Consider the following 17,062-nt stretch of genomic DNA (forward strand, 5'->3'; position numbering starts at 1 on the left):
TAAAAAAACAAATACACATTTCAAATTTATTTAAGCAGTCGATTTTTCACAAAATTTGTATCCGGTGATTTCCTATATGAGTACATAATCAGCGCTAGAGGCGATGGCACACTGACTGTTTTTGTTGCGAGACATTTTGACGTAGCCTTCAACCCCCCAGTCAGCGCCCCATGAGTTTTTCACCTCCCAATAGTCAATACCATCTGAAGTAGTGCCATAACCAACTATGAGCACCACATGGTTGGTAAAAGTAGTACTGCAACTATCGTTGTCGAACACTCCTCCTCCATAGAGGTGCAAGTAACTGGCATCTATAGATACTGAGACTGGACCGATCTTTGCTAAAATCAAAATTAGTAAGGAGCAAATCGAAGATAAATCTGAGCCTGCGAAGAAACAGTAGTCAGAGGTGAGAATATTAACTCACCAACAGCGGTTTTTATAGCATTTTCATCCTGAGGGATGGTAACGATGCCTATATCCTTAAAAAATGTACCGTTAGCTCTACACGCTTTGTCTGCTGCTTCATACGGATAGCTTTTATCGGTTACCATTCCAATATCTCTAACACTACGATATGCGTTAAGTGTCCAACCTCCAGAGCATCCGTTGTTCATCATAGAGCAATCTATTAAGAATTGTTCACTAAAACTCTCTAATTTGCCAGTTTTCAGGAAGTATTGGCCTTCCAAAACACCAGTCTAAAAGAAAATGTCATCATACAGTCACAACAGTGAAATATATAAACAAAAGTCTATAACATAATCATCATTTTTAACTACAGCACCAGTTACAAGTCATAACAGATTAAAAAAAGGCAAAAATATGATAGTGAATGAAGATACTCAAAAAAAGATTTAGTACTAATGTGGCACTGTTGTGGAAACTGATTTGGTGCATCAGATATGCTAAATATATTCGTTTTCTTTCACTAGAATTGTATATTTGACTTTAAGTAGATAAGTTTAATCAAGAAAACTCATCAGTTACATTGAAGGTAAACTTGATCAAAACTTACTGCACCAAATGCCCAACATCCTCCGCAATTTCCTTGGTCTTTAACACCCGTGACTGCCCCTTTGTCCCTCCAATCTAGCTCATCTGGAACATCGGTATCATCAAAATTACCAAAAACCGGTGTTTCTACGGCTGGTCGTGGGTTCAATCTGGCTTTGAACTCCTCTTCCGTCAATCAGCGAATTTATTCACAGCTAGTTTGTAGGAGACCTCCCCACGGGCAAACCTCCGATTGTGTTCTTCAATTTTGTAAACATTATCTTTGAATATCTGGAAGCGAGTGAATTCCTCCAACCGGCTTCTATAGTGCCTCCCAACGTTATCCTTAAATTAAATATGAGTTTCGCTCAAATTCTTTGAAAGGAAATAAAATAAGTATAAGTTTGAATAAGTTGATATAGTTGATAGTAACTAATATTTAAATAGTTCCCATTTGAATGTTTATAAATACCTTAAATGATTGCCACTGCTTCTCAACAGAAGTACCATTTACTACCAAAATGGCACAGAAGAAAACTATAAATATTCTCATAGCAGTGGATTCCTAACCGGCAGATAATAAGAACATTAATTGAATTTAAACTTTGAAATCACAACTTTTTATTAAATATTCTTATCGTTCTATTTATCAAAACACGATAAACTGTTGATATGAATCATTATTGGTTTGTTCTAAGATGAGTGTAACTTAACAATGACGGGATGTTATTTAACAACTTTTAATGATGAAGTGTGTACTTATTTTTTAATTTGTCGCTATCTTGAATATGTTTGTTAATTTTCTTTAATTCGTAAGTGTTGTTTCATTTTTACTGATGGATATCGACATCCTGTAAAGGATATATGGACAAAATAATCTTTTACCAGTGAGAAACAATATTTCCTTCAACTTTAAACATAAAGATTTTCTTGGCTTATACAGGGTGTACCGTTCATGTTTCAAAAGAACTTGTGTGCAAGTTTCTCATGGAAAAATAATAGGGATAGGTCATGTAAAGTTTTTTCTTAGACGCCCAGTTTTCGATATACAGTGTTGTTACTATAAAAATGGTTTTCCTTAATTACCTTTNCGTTGTCGAACACTCCTCCTCCATAGAGGTGCAAGTAACTGGCATCTATAGATACTGAGACTGGACCGATCTTTGCTAAAATCAAAATTAGTAAGGAGCAAATCGAAGATAAATCTGAGCCTGCGAAGAAACAGCAGTCAGAGGTGAGAATATTAACTCACCAACAGCGGTTTTTATAGCATTTTCGTCCTGAGGGATGGTAACGATGCCTATATCCTTAAAAAATGTACCGTTAGCTCTACACGCTTTGTCTGCTGCTTCATACGGATAGCTTTCCTCGGTTACGATTCCAATATCTCTAACAGTACGGTATGCACTAAGTGTCCAACCTCCAGAGCATCCGTTGCTCATAGAACAATCTATTAAGAACTGTTCACTAAAACTCTCTAATTTGCCAGTTTCCAGGAAGTATTGGCCTTCCAAAACACCAGTCTAAAAGAAAATGTCATCATACAGTCAGTACAGTGAAATATATAAACAAAAGTCTATAACATAATCATCGTCTTTATCTACAGAACCAGTTACTAGTCATAACAGACTAAAAAAGGCAGAAATATGTTAGTGAATGAATATACTGAAAAAATGTTTTAGAACTAATGTGGCACTATTGTGGAAACTGATTTGGTGCATCAGATGCATCAGATATACTAAACATATTCGTTTTGTTCCACTAGAATTGTATATATATATGACTTTCTCTAAGTAGATAAGTTTAATCAAGAAAACTCATCAGTTATGTCGAAGGTAAACTTGATCAAAACTTACTGCACCAAATGCCCAACATCCTGAGCAATTTCGTTGGTCTTTAACACCCGTGACTGCCCCTTTGTCCCTCCAATCTAGCTCATCCGGAACATCGGTATAACCGACATTACTAAAAACCTTTGGATGGTCAATTTCTACAGCTGGTCGTGGGTTCAATCTGGCTTTGAACTCCTCTTCCGTCAAGTCAGCGAATTTATTCACAGCTAGTTTATAGGACACCTCCCCACGGTCAAATCTCTGATTGTGTTCTTCAACTTTGCGAACATTATCTTTGAATATCTGGAAGCGACTGGATTCCTCCAACCGGCTTCTATAGTGCCTCCCAACGTTATCCTTAAATTAAAAATGAGTTTCGCTCAAATTTTTTGAAAGGAAATAAAATAAGTATAAGTTTGAATAAGTTGATATAGTTGATAGTAACTAATATTTAAATTGTTCCCATATGAATGTTTATAAATACCTTAAATGATTGCCACTGCACCTCAACAGAAGTACCATTTACTACCAAAATGGCACAGAAGAAAACTATAAATATCCTCATAGCAGTGAATTCCTAACCGGCAGATAATAAGGACATTAATTGAATTAAACTTTGAAATCACAACTTTTTATTAAATATTCTTATCGTTCTATTTATCAAAACACGATAAACTGTTGATATGAATCATTATTGGTTTGTTCTAAGATGAGTGTAACTTAACAATGACGGGATGTTATTTAACAACTTTTAATGATGAAGTGTGTACTTATTTTTTAATTTGTCGCTATCTTGAATATGTTTGTTAATTTTCTTTAATTCGTAAGTGTTGTTTCATTTTTACTGATGGATATCGACATCCTGTAAAGGATATATGGACAAAATAATCTTTTTCCAGTGAGAAACAATATTTCCTTCAACTTTAAACATAAAGATTTTCTTGGCTTATACAGGGTGTACCGTTCATGTTTCAAAAGAACTTGTGTGCAAGTTTCTCATGGAAAAATAATAGGGATAGGTCATGTAAAGTTTTTTCTTAGACGCCCAGTTTTCGATATACAGTGTTGTTACTATAAAAATGGTTTTCCTTAATTACCTTTAAATCGGCTAAAAATTTCATAATTTGCATACGAGTAAACATCAACTGTGCGATAAGAATAATAGTAGGGTATTTTAACCGTTTGTGAGTCTCCCCCCTCCACTTTCGCCCTTGAAATGACATATGTGGTGACGTATGAGGTGACCGTGAAGGTCACATAAGTAGGTGATCTTTAAATGACCTTCGCGTAGTTATATAATAATAGTAAACACTGTATTCTAGGGTCACCTTTATAGTTATTTCTAGTAGTGGATTATATATTTAATATTTGTGAAAGGGTGCTAAACAGAAAAGAAAATGTAAATATTCAGATGTAACAAATTTTGCCCACAAATGTTATATTTAGTTTATGAAATTGCGTTGATGTTGATAACTGGATAAAATCTTATTACCTCAAACTAAATTAAATATATAGAATCATTTTCAGTGTNACAAGTTTTTTTGAAACATGAACGGGACACCCTGTATAATGAACTGACTAGTTTCTACTGATAAATCAATTAATGATATACTTCAACAGTTTTAAAATAAAATAGATAACGCCCTCTGCAAATACACCCGCTTAAAAAGATCTACAAGTAAAGTTTATTTTTAATTATGTTATGTGTGTTTATATACTATTTTTTTAATTGCGGCTTTTGATTATTATGCTTTTTTATATTACTTACAAAATAGCTTTTAAGCATGTTTTTGTTTTATTGTACTTTTGTCCGTTATCGTTTTTTTACCTTTTTAATGTTTCTACTGTAATTTTGTATTCTCTTTACCCTCTGTCCTTTAGTTGGGTTTTTACACCTGTAGGACAGTGTATCAAAAAATAAAACACTTGCTTTGATAATTTGGCCTTTAAAGAATAAAAATGTGCCTGGAGATTATACAGGGTGTTCTTCTTTAATGATGTGCGAATATTTAAGTGTGTGATTTTGCATGGAAAATTATAAAGCACAAAATATAAAACAAACTATTACTTTTCCATGTAGAATCACACCTTTAAATATTCGCATATCATTAAGGAACACCCCTAGTTGATATAGTCGATAGTAACTAATATTTAAATTGTTCCCATAAGAATGTTTGTAAATGACCCCATTAACGTTATAAAGAGGGTATGTTGGGAACAAAGAGGGGTAGGCGATTTCTTTTTTTTTTAATTACAGTAAAAATAAGCTCTATATAATGCAAAAAGAGCGAATTCTTGAGCGGCTTTTGCCTGACCCTGGGACAATTTGTTTATAACGCTCTTTTACAAGCGCTATTTTATTAGGGCAACTTAATTTCTTTTTGAAATCTTTTTTTTCGATACGTTTTTTTTTTTGGAATTAGAACCTATATCTACGATAATAACTTCTAAAATTAACGATTAGTAATTAAACAATTAGTTGCAAAAAAACACAACACAATGTTAATTAATAACCTTTATTTTACAGTTAACAAATTAGTGAAAAATGACTCTAGGTACCTTCAATTGTAGATAATTTAGTTACCCACAACATGAAATAACTAATACTCCGACAGGTTGTCTAGATTTTCGTGGGGAGTAAAAAAAGTGAAGAAAGACGTAAATTTGCTACTTATTTGCAATTTGACAATTTAGCGTCACTTCTTTCGAGTTACTTATTTGATATTATACCATTCTACATACCTTTCCCCATCATAAAGTGCAATAAAATGTCAACTCATAATTTCTTCACGTTCAAACTCTATGTAATTCGACTGGAGTATTTGACATCAACGAATAATCCATATTAAAGTTGTAGATAAGAAAAAAATACTCTGTGTGTATATATTGAAAGGAAAGGAACATTGCAATTGAATATTAATCGTTCATTTATTTAGCATTAAATTACATACGAGTAGACATTTATTTATCTAGTATTGGATATATGGCACCATCAGCAACACCACACTGGTTTCCAGTATTTCTTGCAAGTCTCATGTAACCTTCTTCGCCCCAACTAGCGCCGTAAGACATCTTCACAGTCCAATAGTCTTCTCCTTCATCGGAAGTACCATACCCAACAATAACACCAGAGTATGACTGACCTAGCTGACAGTCGGGATCATTGTATATTCCACCAGAATAAGAGTCCAAGCTTTGTCCTTTAAAAGTCACTCCTACCGGCCCAATCGTTCCTATAATTAAATATAATTTGATATAAAAAAAAATTAATCTATGTTGAACAATGAACATGTGTTAAGTGTATCCTAATAAATAGGTATGTACATACTTACCAACCACAGTTTTGATCACCTCTTCGTCTCTAGCCAATATTACAAAACCCATCGTTCTGAAAAGGCTGTGGGAACCGTTAATTTTGCAAGTTCCTGCAGTGCCTGAGTAGGGATAATCTTCTTCCAGTACAACACCTCTCGTCCTAACAAAATCTATAGAATTTAAAAGTCCTCCACCATTGCATCCATTGTTGTAACCATCAGAACAATCCAAAACGTATTGTTCACTTAAATCTAAAGTTTCACCAGTTTTCAGGTAATGGTGACTTGCAATGACATCAAGCTGTAGAAGAAGATATTAGTTTTTGCAATGTAAATTTTAGTGGTACTTACAGCGGCAAAATAAAAACTGCCATCGCAGCTCAATTGGTCTTTTACTTTCGTAACGAGACCTTTGTCCCTCCAATCAAATTGCTCGGGAACTTCAATAGAAGTTACACCGAGAACAAGTAATACGTAAGCTAATATCGAGAAGGGTCTCATTTCCAGTTATGTTCTTCAACTTAAATTAATATACTAATAATAAAATAATGAGAATATATACTCAACTGATTTGATACCCTTGACTGATTAAAAAAATGTAAAGGGCCCATATCCGTAAAAACAGTACATTACTACTTAAGTACTACTTAAATATTGTCTCGTTCTTACTTAGGTATTAGATTATGCTTTTAAACTAAAGTGTCAATAGTTTTAAGGTGAAGTATCGATGAATCTCCTTCTGATAAATTAAATTTAAAATTGTTTCCCCGGATGGGGTACCGCATTCATGTAAACTTTTTTACTGTTGATTTTTCGAAAATAGAAGTTTTAGAAAGTTTTGCAGTAACCAAGTATGTAATAAAACATACACAGCGTCCAAAGAATTTTCAATATATGAAATTTTCCCTAAGCAAAATGCCTTTAATTTTTGTATTTAACAAAATTGTTCGAGAACTCAAGAAATGCTTTTAAATACGGAGTTTAGTCAAAAAAGAAGAATAATCATATTTTGCAAATAAGACGCGATTTTTAACTGTATTAAAGCAGAGAGAAATTCTAAAAAATAAGTAAACTTTTATTTTAAAAGCCCCCGCACACACCTTACGGAAATTGGTCTTTTGGTGAAATTTCCTGAAAATGTGTTATATTGTTCCTTTTTTATTACTGATCAAAAGTCTTCATGACCACGAAGCTCCAAATGCCCATCTGGAGGCAGGTAGGGTACACAAAATAGTAAGAAAAGTACAAAATTGGATCTCAAATATAATTTTTTTGACATATAATGTAGCAAATATAACTTTTTTAACATATAATGTAGCTTGTTTAACAATGATTAGCACATATTTGACAGAAATCTGTGAAATGCTCCCACAAATAAAGAATAACGACAATTACCGCTAACATTAGAGTAACCCCATGTGCACCACGAGGAGGCTGTCTAGTCGGCTTTTGCGGATCATTATGCTTTGAAAATGATAGTTTGTTTGTGTGTACATTTCCGTGTATATTTTCAATAAACACAAAATATCATACAATTTTTTTTAATATTAATTAATTAATAATATTAACGATTTTTATTTATATGATTTTATATTATTTCTTACAATTATATACAAATTTTTTATTTACATCTTATTTATATTTTATATTTAATCTTAATCTGTATATTATTTTTTCCATATGAATATTATTTTAGGTACTTGTCTGATTTACTTGACGAATTTTACTAAAATATTATGAGATTATAAATTTTATTTTAATAAAAAAACTATATTTTCTCTTAAAATCTTAAGTAATTAACACACACTTTAAGAAAAAATTCAGCCGCATTTGGAAGTCCTGAAAGAAATAGGCGTAAGACACCAAGACGGATGGGATGTTGATATGATGCCTGACTTACATATTTTGGTTACTGAAAAGAGAAACTCAAGGGAGTAGTTTGAAAAGAGTCCGACATTTTTTGCTCAAGTCATTCGGGGACAAAAAAAGTACATTATAAATAATTAATAATTTTTCCTTTCAAGGTTACCGGAATGGACACTATATCATTTTATAATATTTACTTTAATTATAATTTTCGAGTTGAATGTGGTATTCACATAATTCATACTTGCAAACTTGGTTGCCCACTACATATAGGTATGCGAAATGAAATTTCCCAATTCAAAAAAATTACTGGAAGAATGCAATTTAATCAGTATTATCGTTTTTAAGGTAGTTATGAAAACCATAACTAGTATCAAGATAAGTATCTGATAAGCATATGACACAAAAATCTAAGAAAATGTTATATTCTATAATATACAATGGAATATTTTCCACAAAAACCGGACAGTCAAATTGTTAAAAACATTTTATGAAAAACATATTCTCTGATTTATTTTTAAACGGGTGCTCCTGTGCCAAAATTTTTACCACATATTTAATTTATCAAAAGCAACAAGTCAGGTCAATTTTTTTTTCGAAAATCTTAGTTTTTAAGATAATACACTTTTTTAAATATTTAACTTTGTTACCCGCCATTGGGGCATACATCGAAACGCTTAGTGAATAATAAACAAAAAGATACTGACATAATTCGGTTACTATAAAAAAAATAAGAGTAAAACATTATGAAAAGTAAAAAATGATATACTGTTTACTCCCTTAAAATAAATCAGTCAGAAATTGTTATTTCGTCAGGTTATCATCAAATATTCAAAACGTCATCCATTGTCAAGTCATAATTGTACACAGCGTTGAAAATTCCCTTTCACTCTTACTAACATTTGCGGATTGTTACGATTATTTTGGCGGCATTCTCTATTTGTTCTCGTAGTCTTCCATAAATGTAAGCCAGACGGATTGAAATCTGGCTGTCAGGCGGATCATACCATAGGCCAATTTCGATCAATTAAAAGTTCAGGAAAGTGCTGACTAGAACAGTCTCGAATAATTGAGGCACTCTGACACAGAGCACCGTATTGAAGATGCCACACGTTTGGATGAATTTCCAGAGGAACGCCATCCAGTAAATACTTAAAAAGTATAAATACCTTCAGCCATTTGGTACAACGTGTGGTTCAAGAACCGTTCATTTATTATTCCGTACCAAGATTTACTGAAAATCTTTGAAAAATCAAGTTACAAAAATGCTTGGATATTTTTGTATATTTCTTTGTACTTTGCTTTGCTAATTTATGTAAATAAGGACACTTGGAAATAGGCAACCTCAAAAAAAAAAAACAAATACACATTTCAAATTTATTTAAGCAGTCGATCTTTTACAAAATTTGTATCGGGTGATTTCCTATATGACTGGATAATTAGCGCAAAAGGCGATCGCACACTGACTGTTTTTGTTGCGAGACATTTTGATGTAGCCTTCGACCCCCCAGTCAGCACCCCAAGAGTTTTTCACCTCCCAATAGTCTATACCATCTGAAGTAGTGCCATAACCAACTATGAGCACTAAGTGGTTGGTTAAAGTAGTACTGCAACTATCGTTGTCGAACACTCCTCCTCCATACAGGTACAAGTAACTGGCATCTATAGATACTGAGACTGGACCGATCTTTGCTAAAATCGGAGTTAGTAAGGATCAAATCATAGATAATATGTGAGAATAATAACACACCAACAGCGACTTTTATAGCATTTTCGTCCTGAGGGATGGAAACGATGCCTATATCCTTAAAAAATGTGCCATTAGCTCTACACGGTTTGTCTGCTGCTTCATACGGACAGCTTTCCTCGGTTACCATTCCAATATCTCTAACAGTACGGTATAAGTGTCCTACCTCCAGAGCATCTGCTGTTCATCATAGAGCATCTATTAAGAATTGCTCACCAAAACTCTCTAATTTGCCAGTTTTCAGGAAGTGTTGGCCTTCCAAAGCACCAGTCTAAAAAAAATGTCATCATACAGTCATAACAGTGAAATAATAATAATAATAAAATGTCTTTATCGGGTATTGTATAAAGAAAAAATTACAATATTTAGGCAAGGCGAAGTTTAGCTTCCGCTACTTGCTTAACACTTATAAACATACTATAAAACACAAATACAAAAAAAAATACAAATACAGAAAAAGAATATAGAAATATATACAATGGACGTCAAAAGCTATAAAAGAAAAAAGAGTAACATGATATATGCAATTTATTTAGAGCGATGAAAAAAATAAATAAATAAATTATATTAACATCTATACTAAAGAACAAGAACAATAAGTTAAGATGGAAGATTACAAATATAAGATTTTACTTATTTGCGATAGTCAGCAACAGAATTTTGTTTCAGTTTACTATTAATAGTATAAATAGTACAAGCATTAAATGTAAAAGAGCGAGTAAACATGGCTGAACGAAATTTAGGTAGAGAAAGTTTGGATGGAAACCTTATATTGACGTTATGAATTCCATCACGGCGTATAAGTTTTTCTTTAAGATATGGTGGGGAAGATGTGTGTAAAATTTGATTTATAAAAACACTAAAATGAAATGTAAAAGTATCACTGATATTCAACCAACCCAACTATCTAATCTTTTCAAAAACTCTATCATATATTTTAAGCGAAAAACAAATCTACAACAGATGTTTTGAATTTTCTGAAGACGATACTGAGTAATTTTGTCTAAACAAGGAAAATATACAATATTGCAGTAATTTAAAATAGACAACACAAGTGATTGAACCAATTTTTTTCTTAATTTAACATTTAATATACTTACATTTTGCTAAAGCAACCTCAAAGCAATATAACATCTATTTACCAAAATAGAGACTTGTTCTCGAAACCGAAGCTTAGAATCTAGGAGGAGACCTAGATTTTTTACTACATCTAAAGAATTTAAGGGCTGATTATTAATATGCAATTTTAATTATCTCTGCATTTTTATTTTCATGTGTTCTGGTGTGAAGAAAATAACATTACATTTACTAGAATTAAGTTTTAAATTATTACGTTCAGAATAATGCAAAATAGTTTCAAATATCGGAGTTAATATTATTGTTAGCTGTAATAACGTCGCTATTGAAGGAAAAAGACAACTGTGTATCGTCAGCATAGACGTTAGAGTAATCTACCGACTTAAAAATGTCAGCCGTGTAAATGAGAAACAGAAGGGGGCCCAGGACTGAACCTTGAGAAACCCCCGAAGAAACAATACCAGCCTGTGAAGATTTATCATTTAACATAACTATTTGCTGACGGATATTAAGGTATGTCTTAAAGAAATTCATGTTGTATCAAATCCATAATAAAATAACTTTTCACAAAGTAAAGCCTAATCAAGATTGTCAAAAGCTTTAGAGAAGTCTAATAAAACCAGACATGTTGTATTACCTTGATCTAAGTTTCGTAAAATGTCATCAGTGACATTTGCTAACACAATGGTTGTACTATACCCCTTTCTAAACCCAGATTGTTGCGATGGCAAAATATTATTTTCTGTTACATACAAAAGGAGTTGATTATATGCGATCTTTTCTAACATCTTTGATAATGCCGGAATCAAACTTATGGGGCGAAGATCGCTATAAGATAAAGGACTTTTTACTTTAGGAAGAGGTTTAACTATTGAAGTTTTCCACTGATGGGGAAAGTAACCTAATTCCATACAACAATTCAGAATGTGGATAAAGTGATGGTCTAGCATGGGCGAACATAATTGTAGCATTTTTTCGTTGATATTGTCTATTCCGTATGCATAAAACTTCAAACTAAATAACACATCAGGAACCTCTTCCACGGAGGCCAATTTAAGCGAGAATGATATATGCTATATGAAAGTTCAATACTTTCTACTGTTATACCAATTGCAAGTATTGGGGCAATTATTTAAGGGAGTAAAGATCGATAAGAAATACTTATTAATAAAATCTGGATTACACAGGTTAGTTGGTATTTCAAAATTATGATTTCTTTTACCATAAGCAAATTTAGTATTTTCCATAATATACTTTTTGTCCGAGTTTGCCATTTGCGCATTTTAATTAAATTAATTAAAATATATAACCAAAAGTCTATAACATAATCATCATCTTTATCTACAGCACCAGTAGCTAGTCATAACAGATTAAAAAAGTCAAAAATATGTTATTGAATAAATATACTGAAAAAATATTTTAGAATGTGGCACTGTTTCGAAACTGATGTGGTGCATCAGATATGCTAAATATATTCGTAGGTTCAAAACTCACTGAACTAAATGCCCAACATCCTGAGTAATTTCTTTGATCTTTAACAGGCGTGACTGCTCCTTTGTCCCTCCAATCTAGCTCATCTAGAACATCGGTATCATCGACTACCAAAAACCGTTTTGGATGAGCAATTTCTACAGCTCGTGGGTTCAATCTGGCTTTGAACTCCTTTTCCGTCAAGTCAGCGAATTTATTCACAGCTAGTTTGTAGGACACCTCCCCACAGTCAAATCTCTGATTGTGTTCTTCAACTTTGCAAACATTGTCTTTGAATATCTGGAAGCGAGTGGATTCTTCCAACCGACTCCTATATTGCTTTCCAATGTTATCCTTAGGTAAATTAAAACAAATTTCGCTAAAATTTCTTTGAAGGAAATAAAATAAGTATAAGTTTGAATAAGTTGATATAGTCGATGGTAACTAATATTTAAATTGTTCCCATAAGAATGTTGTAAATACCTTAAATGATTGCCACTGCACCTCAACAGAAGTACCATTTGCTACCAAAATGGTACAGATTAAAACTATAAAAATTCTCATAGCGGTGGATTTCTAATCGGCAGATAATAAAGACATTAATTAAATTAAACTGTGAAAGCTTTTTATTATACATTCTTATCGTTCTATTTATCAAAACACGGTAAACTGTTGATATGAATCATTATTAGTTTGTTCTAAGATGAGTGTAACTTAACAATAACGGAATGTTATTTAACGACTTTTAATGATGAAGTGTGTACTTATTTTTTAATTTGTCGCTATCTTGAATATTAAATATTTTTGTTAATTTTCTTTAATTCGTAAGTGATGTTTCATTTTTACTGATGGATATCTACATCCTGTACATATTTACTTATTAAAACAGAACTCTTGCTTCTGGTTGCATGATGTAAGGTTTTATAAGTCTCAATTTAATAGAAAAAGATATATGGGCAAAATAATCTTTTTCCAGTGAGGAACAATTTTTCCTTCAACTTTAAACATACAGACATTCTTGGATTATACAGGGTGTAACTAAATAAGTGTAAAACATTTAAGGGGGTGATTCCTCATCGAAAAAAAGATAGGATCTTTCATATAAAGAAACTTCATTGCAGCATCCCTTGTTAAGATACAGCCCCTTAAAGGGGGTACATAAAATTTGTTTAACAATTTTTTTCACAAACACTAAACAAGTTACAATATTGAAATTAACCTGACATTTTCTACTACCAAAAAGACACTTAGCCAGTAATTTATTTGGTTTACCCCATGGTTGTAAGGGGTGGAAAACGCAACCCCTAAAATTTATTTCCAACGTAATTTTTTGTCTTATTATTTTTTTACCATTTAAAAATTTATTTCCGATAGCCTGTTTCATTCTAAAAAAAAATGTCTCTTGAATTTTTTGCCCAAATTAAACCAGTTCGCAGCAAAAAATTATTTTACGAACAAGATACATATCGCCATAAAACGAAAATACGAAACTAATTTATCTAGTAGGCCGCCATTAGCGATACTGACAATTAAATTGGAATCAAGCTGTCAGTTTGTAAATTTTTGAAATTGAAGTAATACTAATTGTGTATTGTTCTGTTCTTAATTTGTTACTTTAATAATTCACTTGTTATTAAAATGGCATACACAAATGAGGAAATGGCTGATATGCATTACGTTTACGGTCTGTCGCAGGGGAATGGGTTAGAAGCTTCTACAAGATATGCTGAAATGTATCCTCAACGGCAGCATCCTTCACATAGAATATTTGTCTGACTTCATCAACGATTACGTGAATATGGTTCATTCAACAAAAGAACGCAGGATTGTGGTCGCCATCGAGAAGTAAGAACACCACAGCTTGAGGCAGCAGTACTTAATTTGATAGAAGAACAACCTACTACCAGTACTAGAAAGATTGCTTTCCAGCTAAATGTTGATCATATGACGGTATTTCGAATTTTAAAGGAACATCTCTTATACCCTTACCATCTGCAACGAGTACAGGCACTGTTACCGCGAGACTTTCCGAACCGTCTTGAATTTTGCAATTGGATGCTGGAAATGATTAGAAGAAATCGTGACTTTCTGAAGACGATCGAATTCACAGACGAATGTAGTTTTTCTCGGGACAAGATTATTAATTTTCATAATTACCACATATGGGCTGATGAAAACCATCACGCTATTGTCGAAACTAACCATCAAGAACAGTTTTCTCTTAAGGTGTGGGTCGGAGTTATTGGGGATTATTTAATTGGGCCTCATTTTCTACCTCCTCGATTAAATGGTGAGGCATACGTTCAATTTTTAAGAAAAGTGCATCCCCCCGTACTGCTGGAGGAAGTTCCTTTGGGCGTCAGAAGGGATATGGTTTTTATGCATGATGGGGCTCCCGCCCATTTTAGTCAAGTAGCACGTCAGCATTTAACTGAAACATATGCAAATCAGTGGATAGGTCGAGGAGGACCACAGAATTGGCCCGCTCGATCCCCGGATCTCAATCCTCTGGATTTGTCTACTTGGGGCCATTTGCAGCATTTGGTTTATCGTACTCCTGTTCGCGATGTAGAGGACTTAAGAAACCGCATTATCGATGCGTGCAGGGTAATTAGAGAGACTCCAGGAATATTTGAGCGAATACGTGGCTCAATGCGCCGACGTCTAGACGCATGCGTAATGTCTGAAGGTAGACATATTGAACATTTACTATGATTTCTACATGTTGTATGTTTTGTTATTATTAAATTAGTTTTGATTATTCCCCTTTAATCATTTAATGCAGGTAGTAACTACAAAATAACAGTAAATCCAGTCCGCATTTATGACGATGTATCTCTGTAGTTGTTCGTAAAATAATTTTTTACTGCGAACTGGTTTAATTTGGGCAAAAAATTCAAGAGACATTTTTTTTTAGAATGAAACAGGCTATCGGAAATAATTTTTTAAATGGTAAAAAAATAATAAGACAAAAAATTACGTTGGAAATAAATTTTAGGGGTTGCGTTTTCCACCCCTTACTACCATGGGGTAAACCAAATAAATTACTGGCTAAGTGTCTTTTTGGTAGTAGAAAATGTCAGGTTAATTTCAATATTGTAACTTGTTTAGTGCTTGTGAAAAAAATTGTTAAACAAATTTTATGTACCCCCTTTAAGGGGCTGTATCTTAACAAGGGATGCTCCAATGAAGTTTCTTTATATGAAAGATCCTATCTTTTTTTCGATGAGGAATCACCCCCTTAAATGTTTTACACTTATTTAGTTACACCCTGTATAATGAACTTAGCATAACTGACTAGTTTCTACTGATCAATCAATAAATGATATAATTCAACAGTTATAATCCTCTTTAGATATTATTTAAGAAGAATAGAAAACCCAACTGCTCATAATCAGAGATCAGGGTTGAGCTCGTATTTAACTTTCTTTTTTAAAAGCGTTTTAAACTTATTTTCATGCCAATATTAAATTAAACAAATTCTTTTTGGGCGCCAGACGATTTGTTAAAATCGACAAAAACAAAAATAAGGAAGTGAAGGCAATTGTATACGGAATTGTATAAAATAAAGGAACCTCACTGTTTAAACTACTTAAATCTATTTAAATATAGTTAATTACATCTAGGCAAACAGTAATGATTTGTAAACCACAATTGAATAAATAACAAACAATAATAACGTAGCTTCGAGCTAATAAACAGGTATAAACATATATTGGGTACCTATAAATTTGTATAGTATAAATAGATAAATATTAATTAGTTTAATTAAAATGTGTTTATATAGAGAGCTCTATATATTTTCTTTAAATTAATTCAGCACAATAAATTATTTTAGCTAGGTAAGTCGCCAAAATTATTCTATTACATTATTTCTAGTGTTAATAAGTAATTATAAATAAGGTAAGTATATAAACAATATTAATACGATAGATACGCATATATCTTTGTTTTTATGCAATTAGTTGAAAGAATTGCTGCATTTCCTGGAGGAGGGCACATATTATATTACAAAAGTACTTACAGATCTGACTTCAGTGTGAATTTACCAATATTTTCTTTCAGGTTTGGAATCCGTATCATACTTCTCCTTGAGTGATGATGTTACAGGCAGCAGTCACCAGATAACGGGCAGTGTTACACAGTGTTAAAGTCGTTTTTAAAGTTTATCGCTACGACAGTTTTCAACCAGAAAGGCAGATGGTTCAACAGTAGGCATCCAACCGAAATAAATGATCAGCAGTCAGAGATGTTATATAATGGCCACCTTTTTCTTTTTCACCGTAATTAGGAAAACTTGATATTCCTCTTTAAAAATGCTTCATATACTAAACAACGCAAGCCAAACTAGTTTTTACTGCTAGTTTCATATTCCACTAGTGTTTTATTAACTATAAAAAGGCCTAAAAATATTACCTTGGATTAAAAAAATTGTCAAATTCAAATTTATGTGGCTGTGTAAAGAATATATATTTAAACAATTACCTGCAATTTACGATTATACTCTGGTTTGATTGGACAGATTTTGTTGCGTACTCAAATTTTTTTACCTTTTCCTGAGTGACATCTTTGTCTTTACACAGTACACAAATACAACAGTAGCAGCATCGTTATCATTTTATTCTTTTTCATTTCTTTAATATTCTTTACATTACCAGTGGTATCGAATTTTATAATTAGCTTACGAACATTTGGATACTTTTCTTTAAAAATTTATATCGCATATTTAATATGAAACATTACCGATTCCATAACACGTC

The 17,062-nt window shown here is 32.5% G+C and overlaps 3 protein-coding genes across 3 annotated transcripts; all 3 read right to left on the reverse strand.

Moving 5' to 3' along the window:
- LOC108903190 (cathepsin L1) lies at positions 1-3,430 on the reverse strand. The gene is made up of 4 exons (XM_018705280.1): positions 3,313-3,430; positions 2,853-3,185; positions 428-701; positions 1-341 (listed from the first exon to the last, which is right to left on the reverse strand). Exons 1-4 carry the CDS (start codon positions 3,391-3,393, stop codon positions 73-75), a joined length of 957 nt encoding a protein of 318 aa, XP_018560796.1. The 5' UTR covers positions 3,394-3,430; the 3' UTR covers positions 1-72.
- Positions 3,431-5,737: 2,307 nt separating this feature from the next.
- Positions 5,738-6,675, reverse strand: LOC108903193 (cathepsin L). Its single transcript, XM_018705282.1, has 3 exons — positions 6,494-6,675; positions 6,161-6,443; positions 5,738-6,061 (listed from the first exon to the last, which is right to left on the reverse strand). The coding sequence occupies exons 1-3, from the start codon at positions 6,641-6,643 to the stop codon at positions 5,790-5,792; spliced, it is 705 nt and encodes a 234-aa protein (XP_018560798.1). The 5' UTR covers positions 6,644-6,675; the 3' UTR covers positions 5,738-5,789.
- Positions 6,676-9,373: 2,698 nt separating this feature from the next.
- On the reverse strand, positions 9,374-13,318 carry LOC108903179 (cathepsin L1-like). The gene is given in 4 exon segments (XM_023457370.1): positions 9,374-9,700; positions 9,759-10,026; positions 12,327-12,746; positions 13,313-13,318. Coding segments are annotated over 4 exon segments (963 nt in total). The 3' UTR covers positions 9,374-9,431.
- Positions 13,319-17,062: the final 3,744 nt, after the last annotated feature.

The sequence above is a fragment of the Anoplophora glabripennis genome, unplaced genomic scaffold (genome assembly GCF_000390285.2).
Source record: "Anoplophora glabripennis isolate ALB-LARVAE unplaced genomic scaffold, Agla_2.0 scaffold105, whole genome shotgun sequence".
Lineage (NCBI taxonomy): Eukaryota > Metazoa > Arthropoda > Insecta > Coleoptera > Cerambycidae > Anoplophora > Anoplophora glabripennis.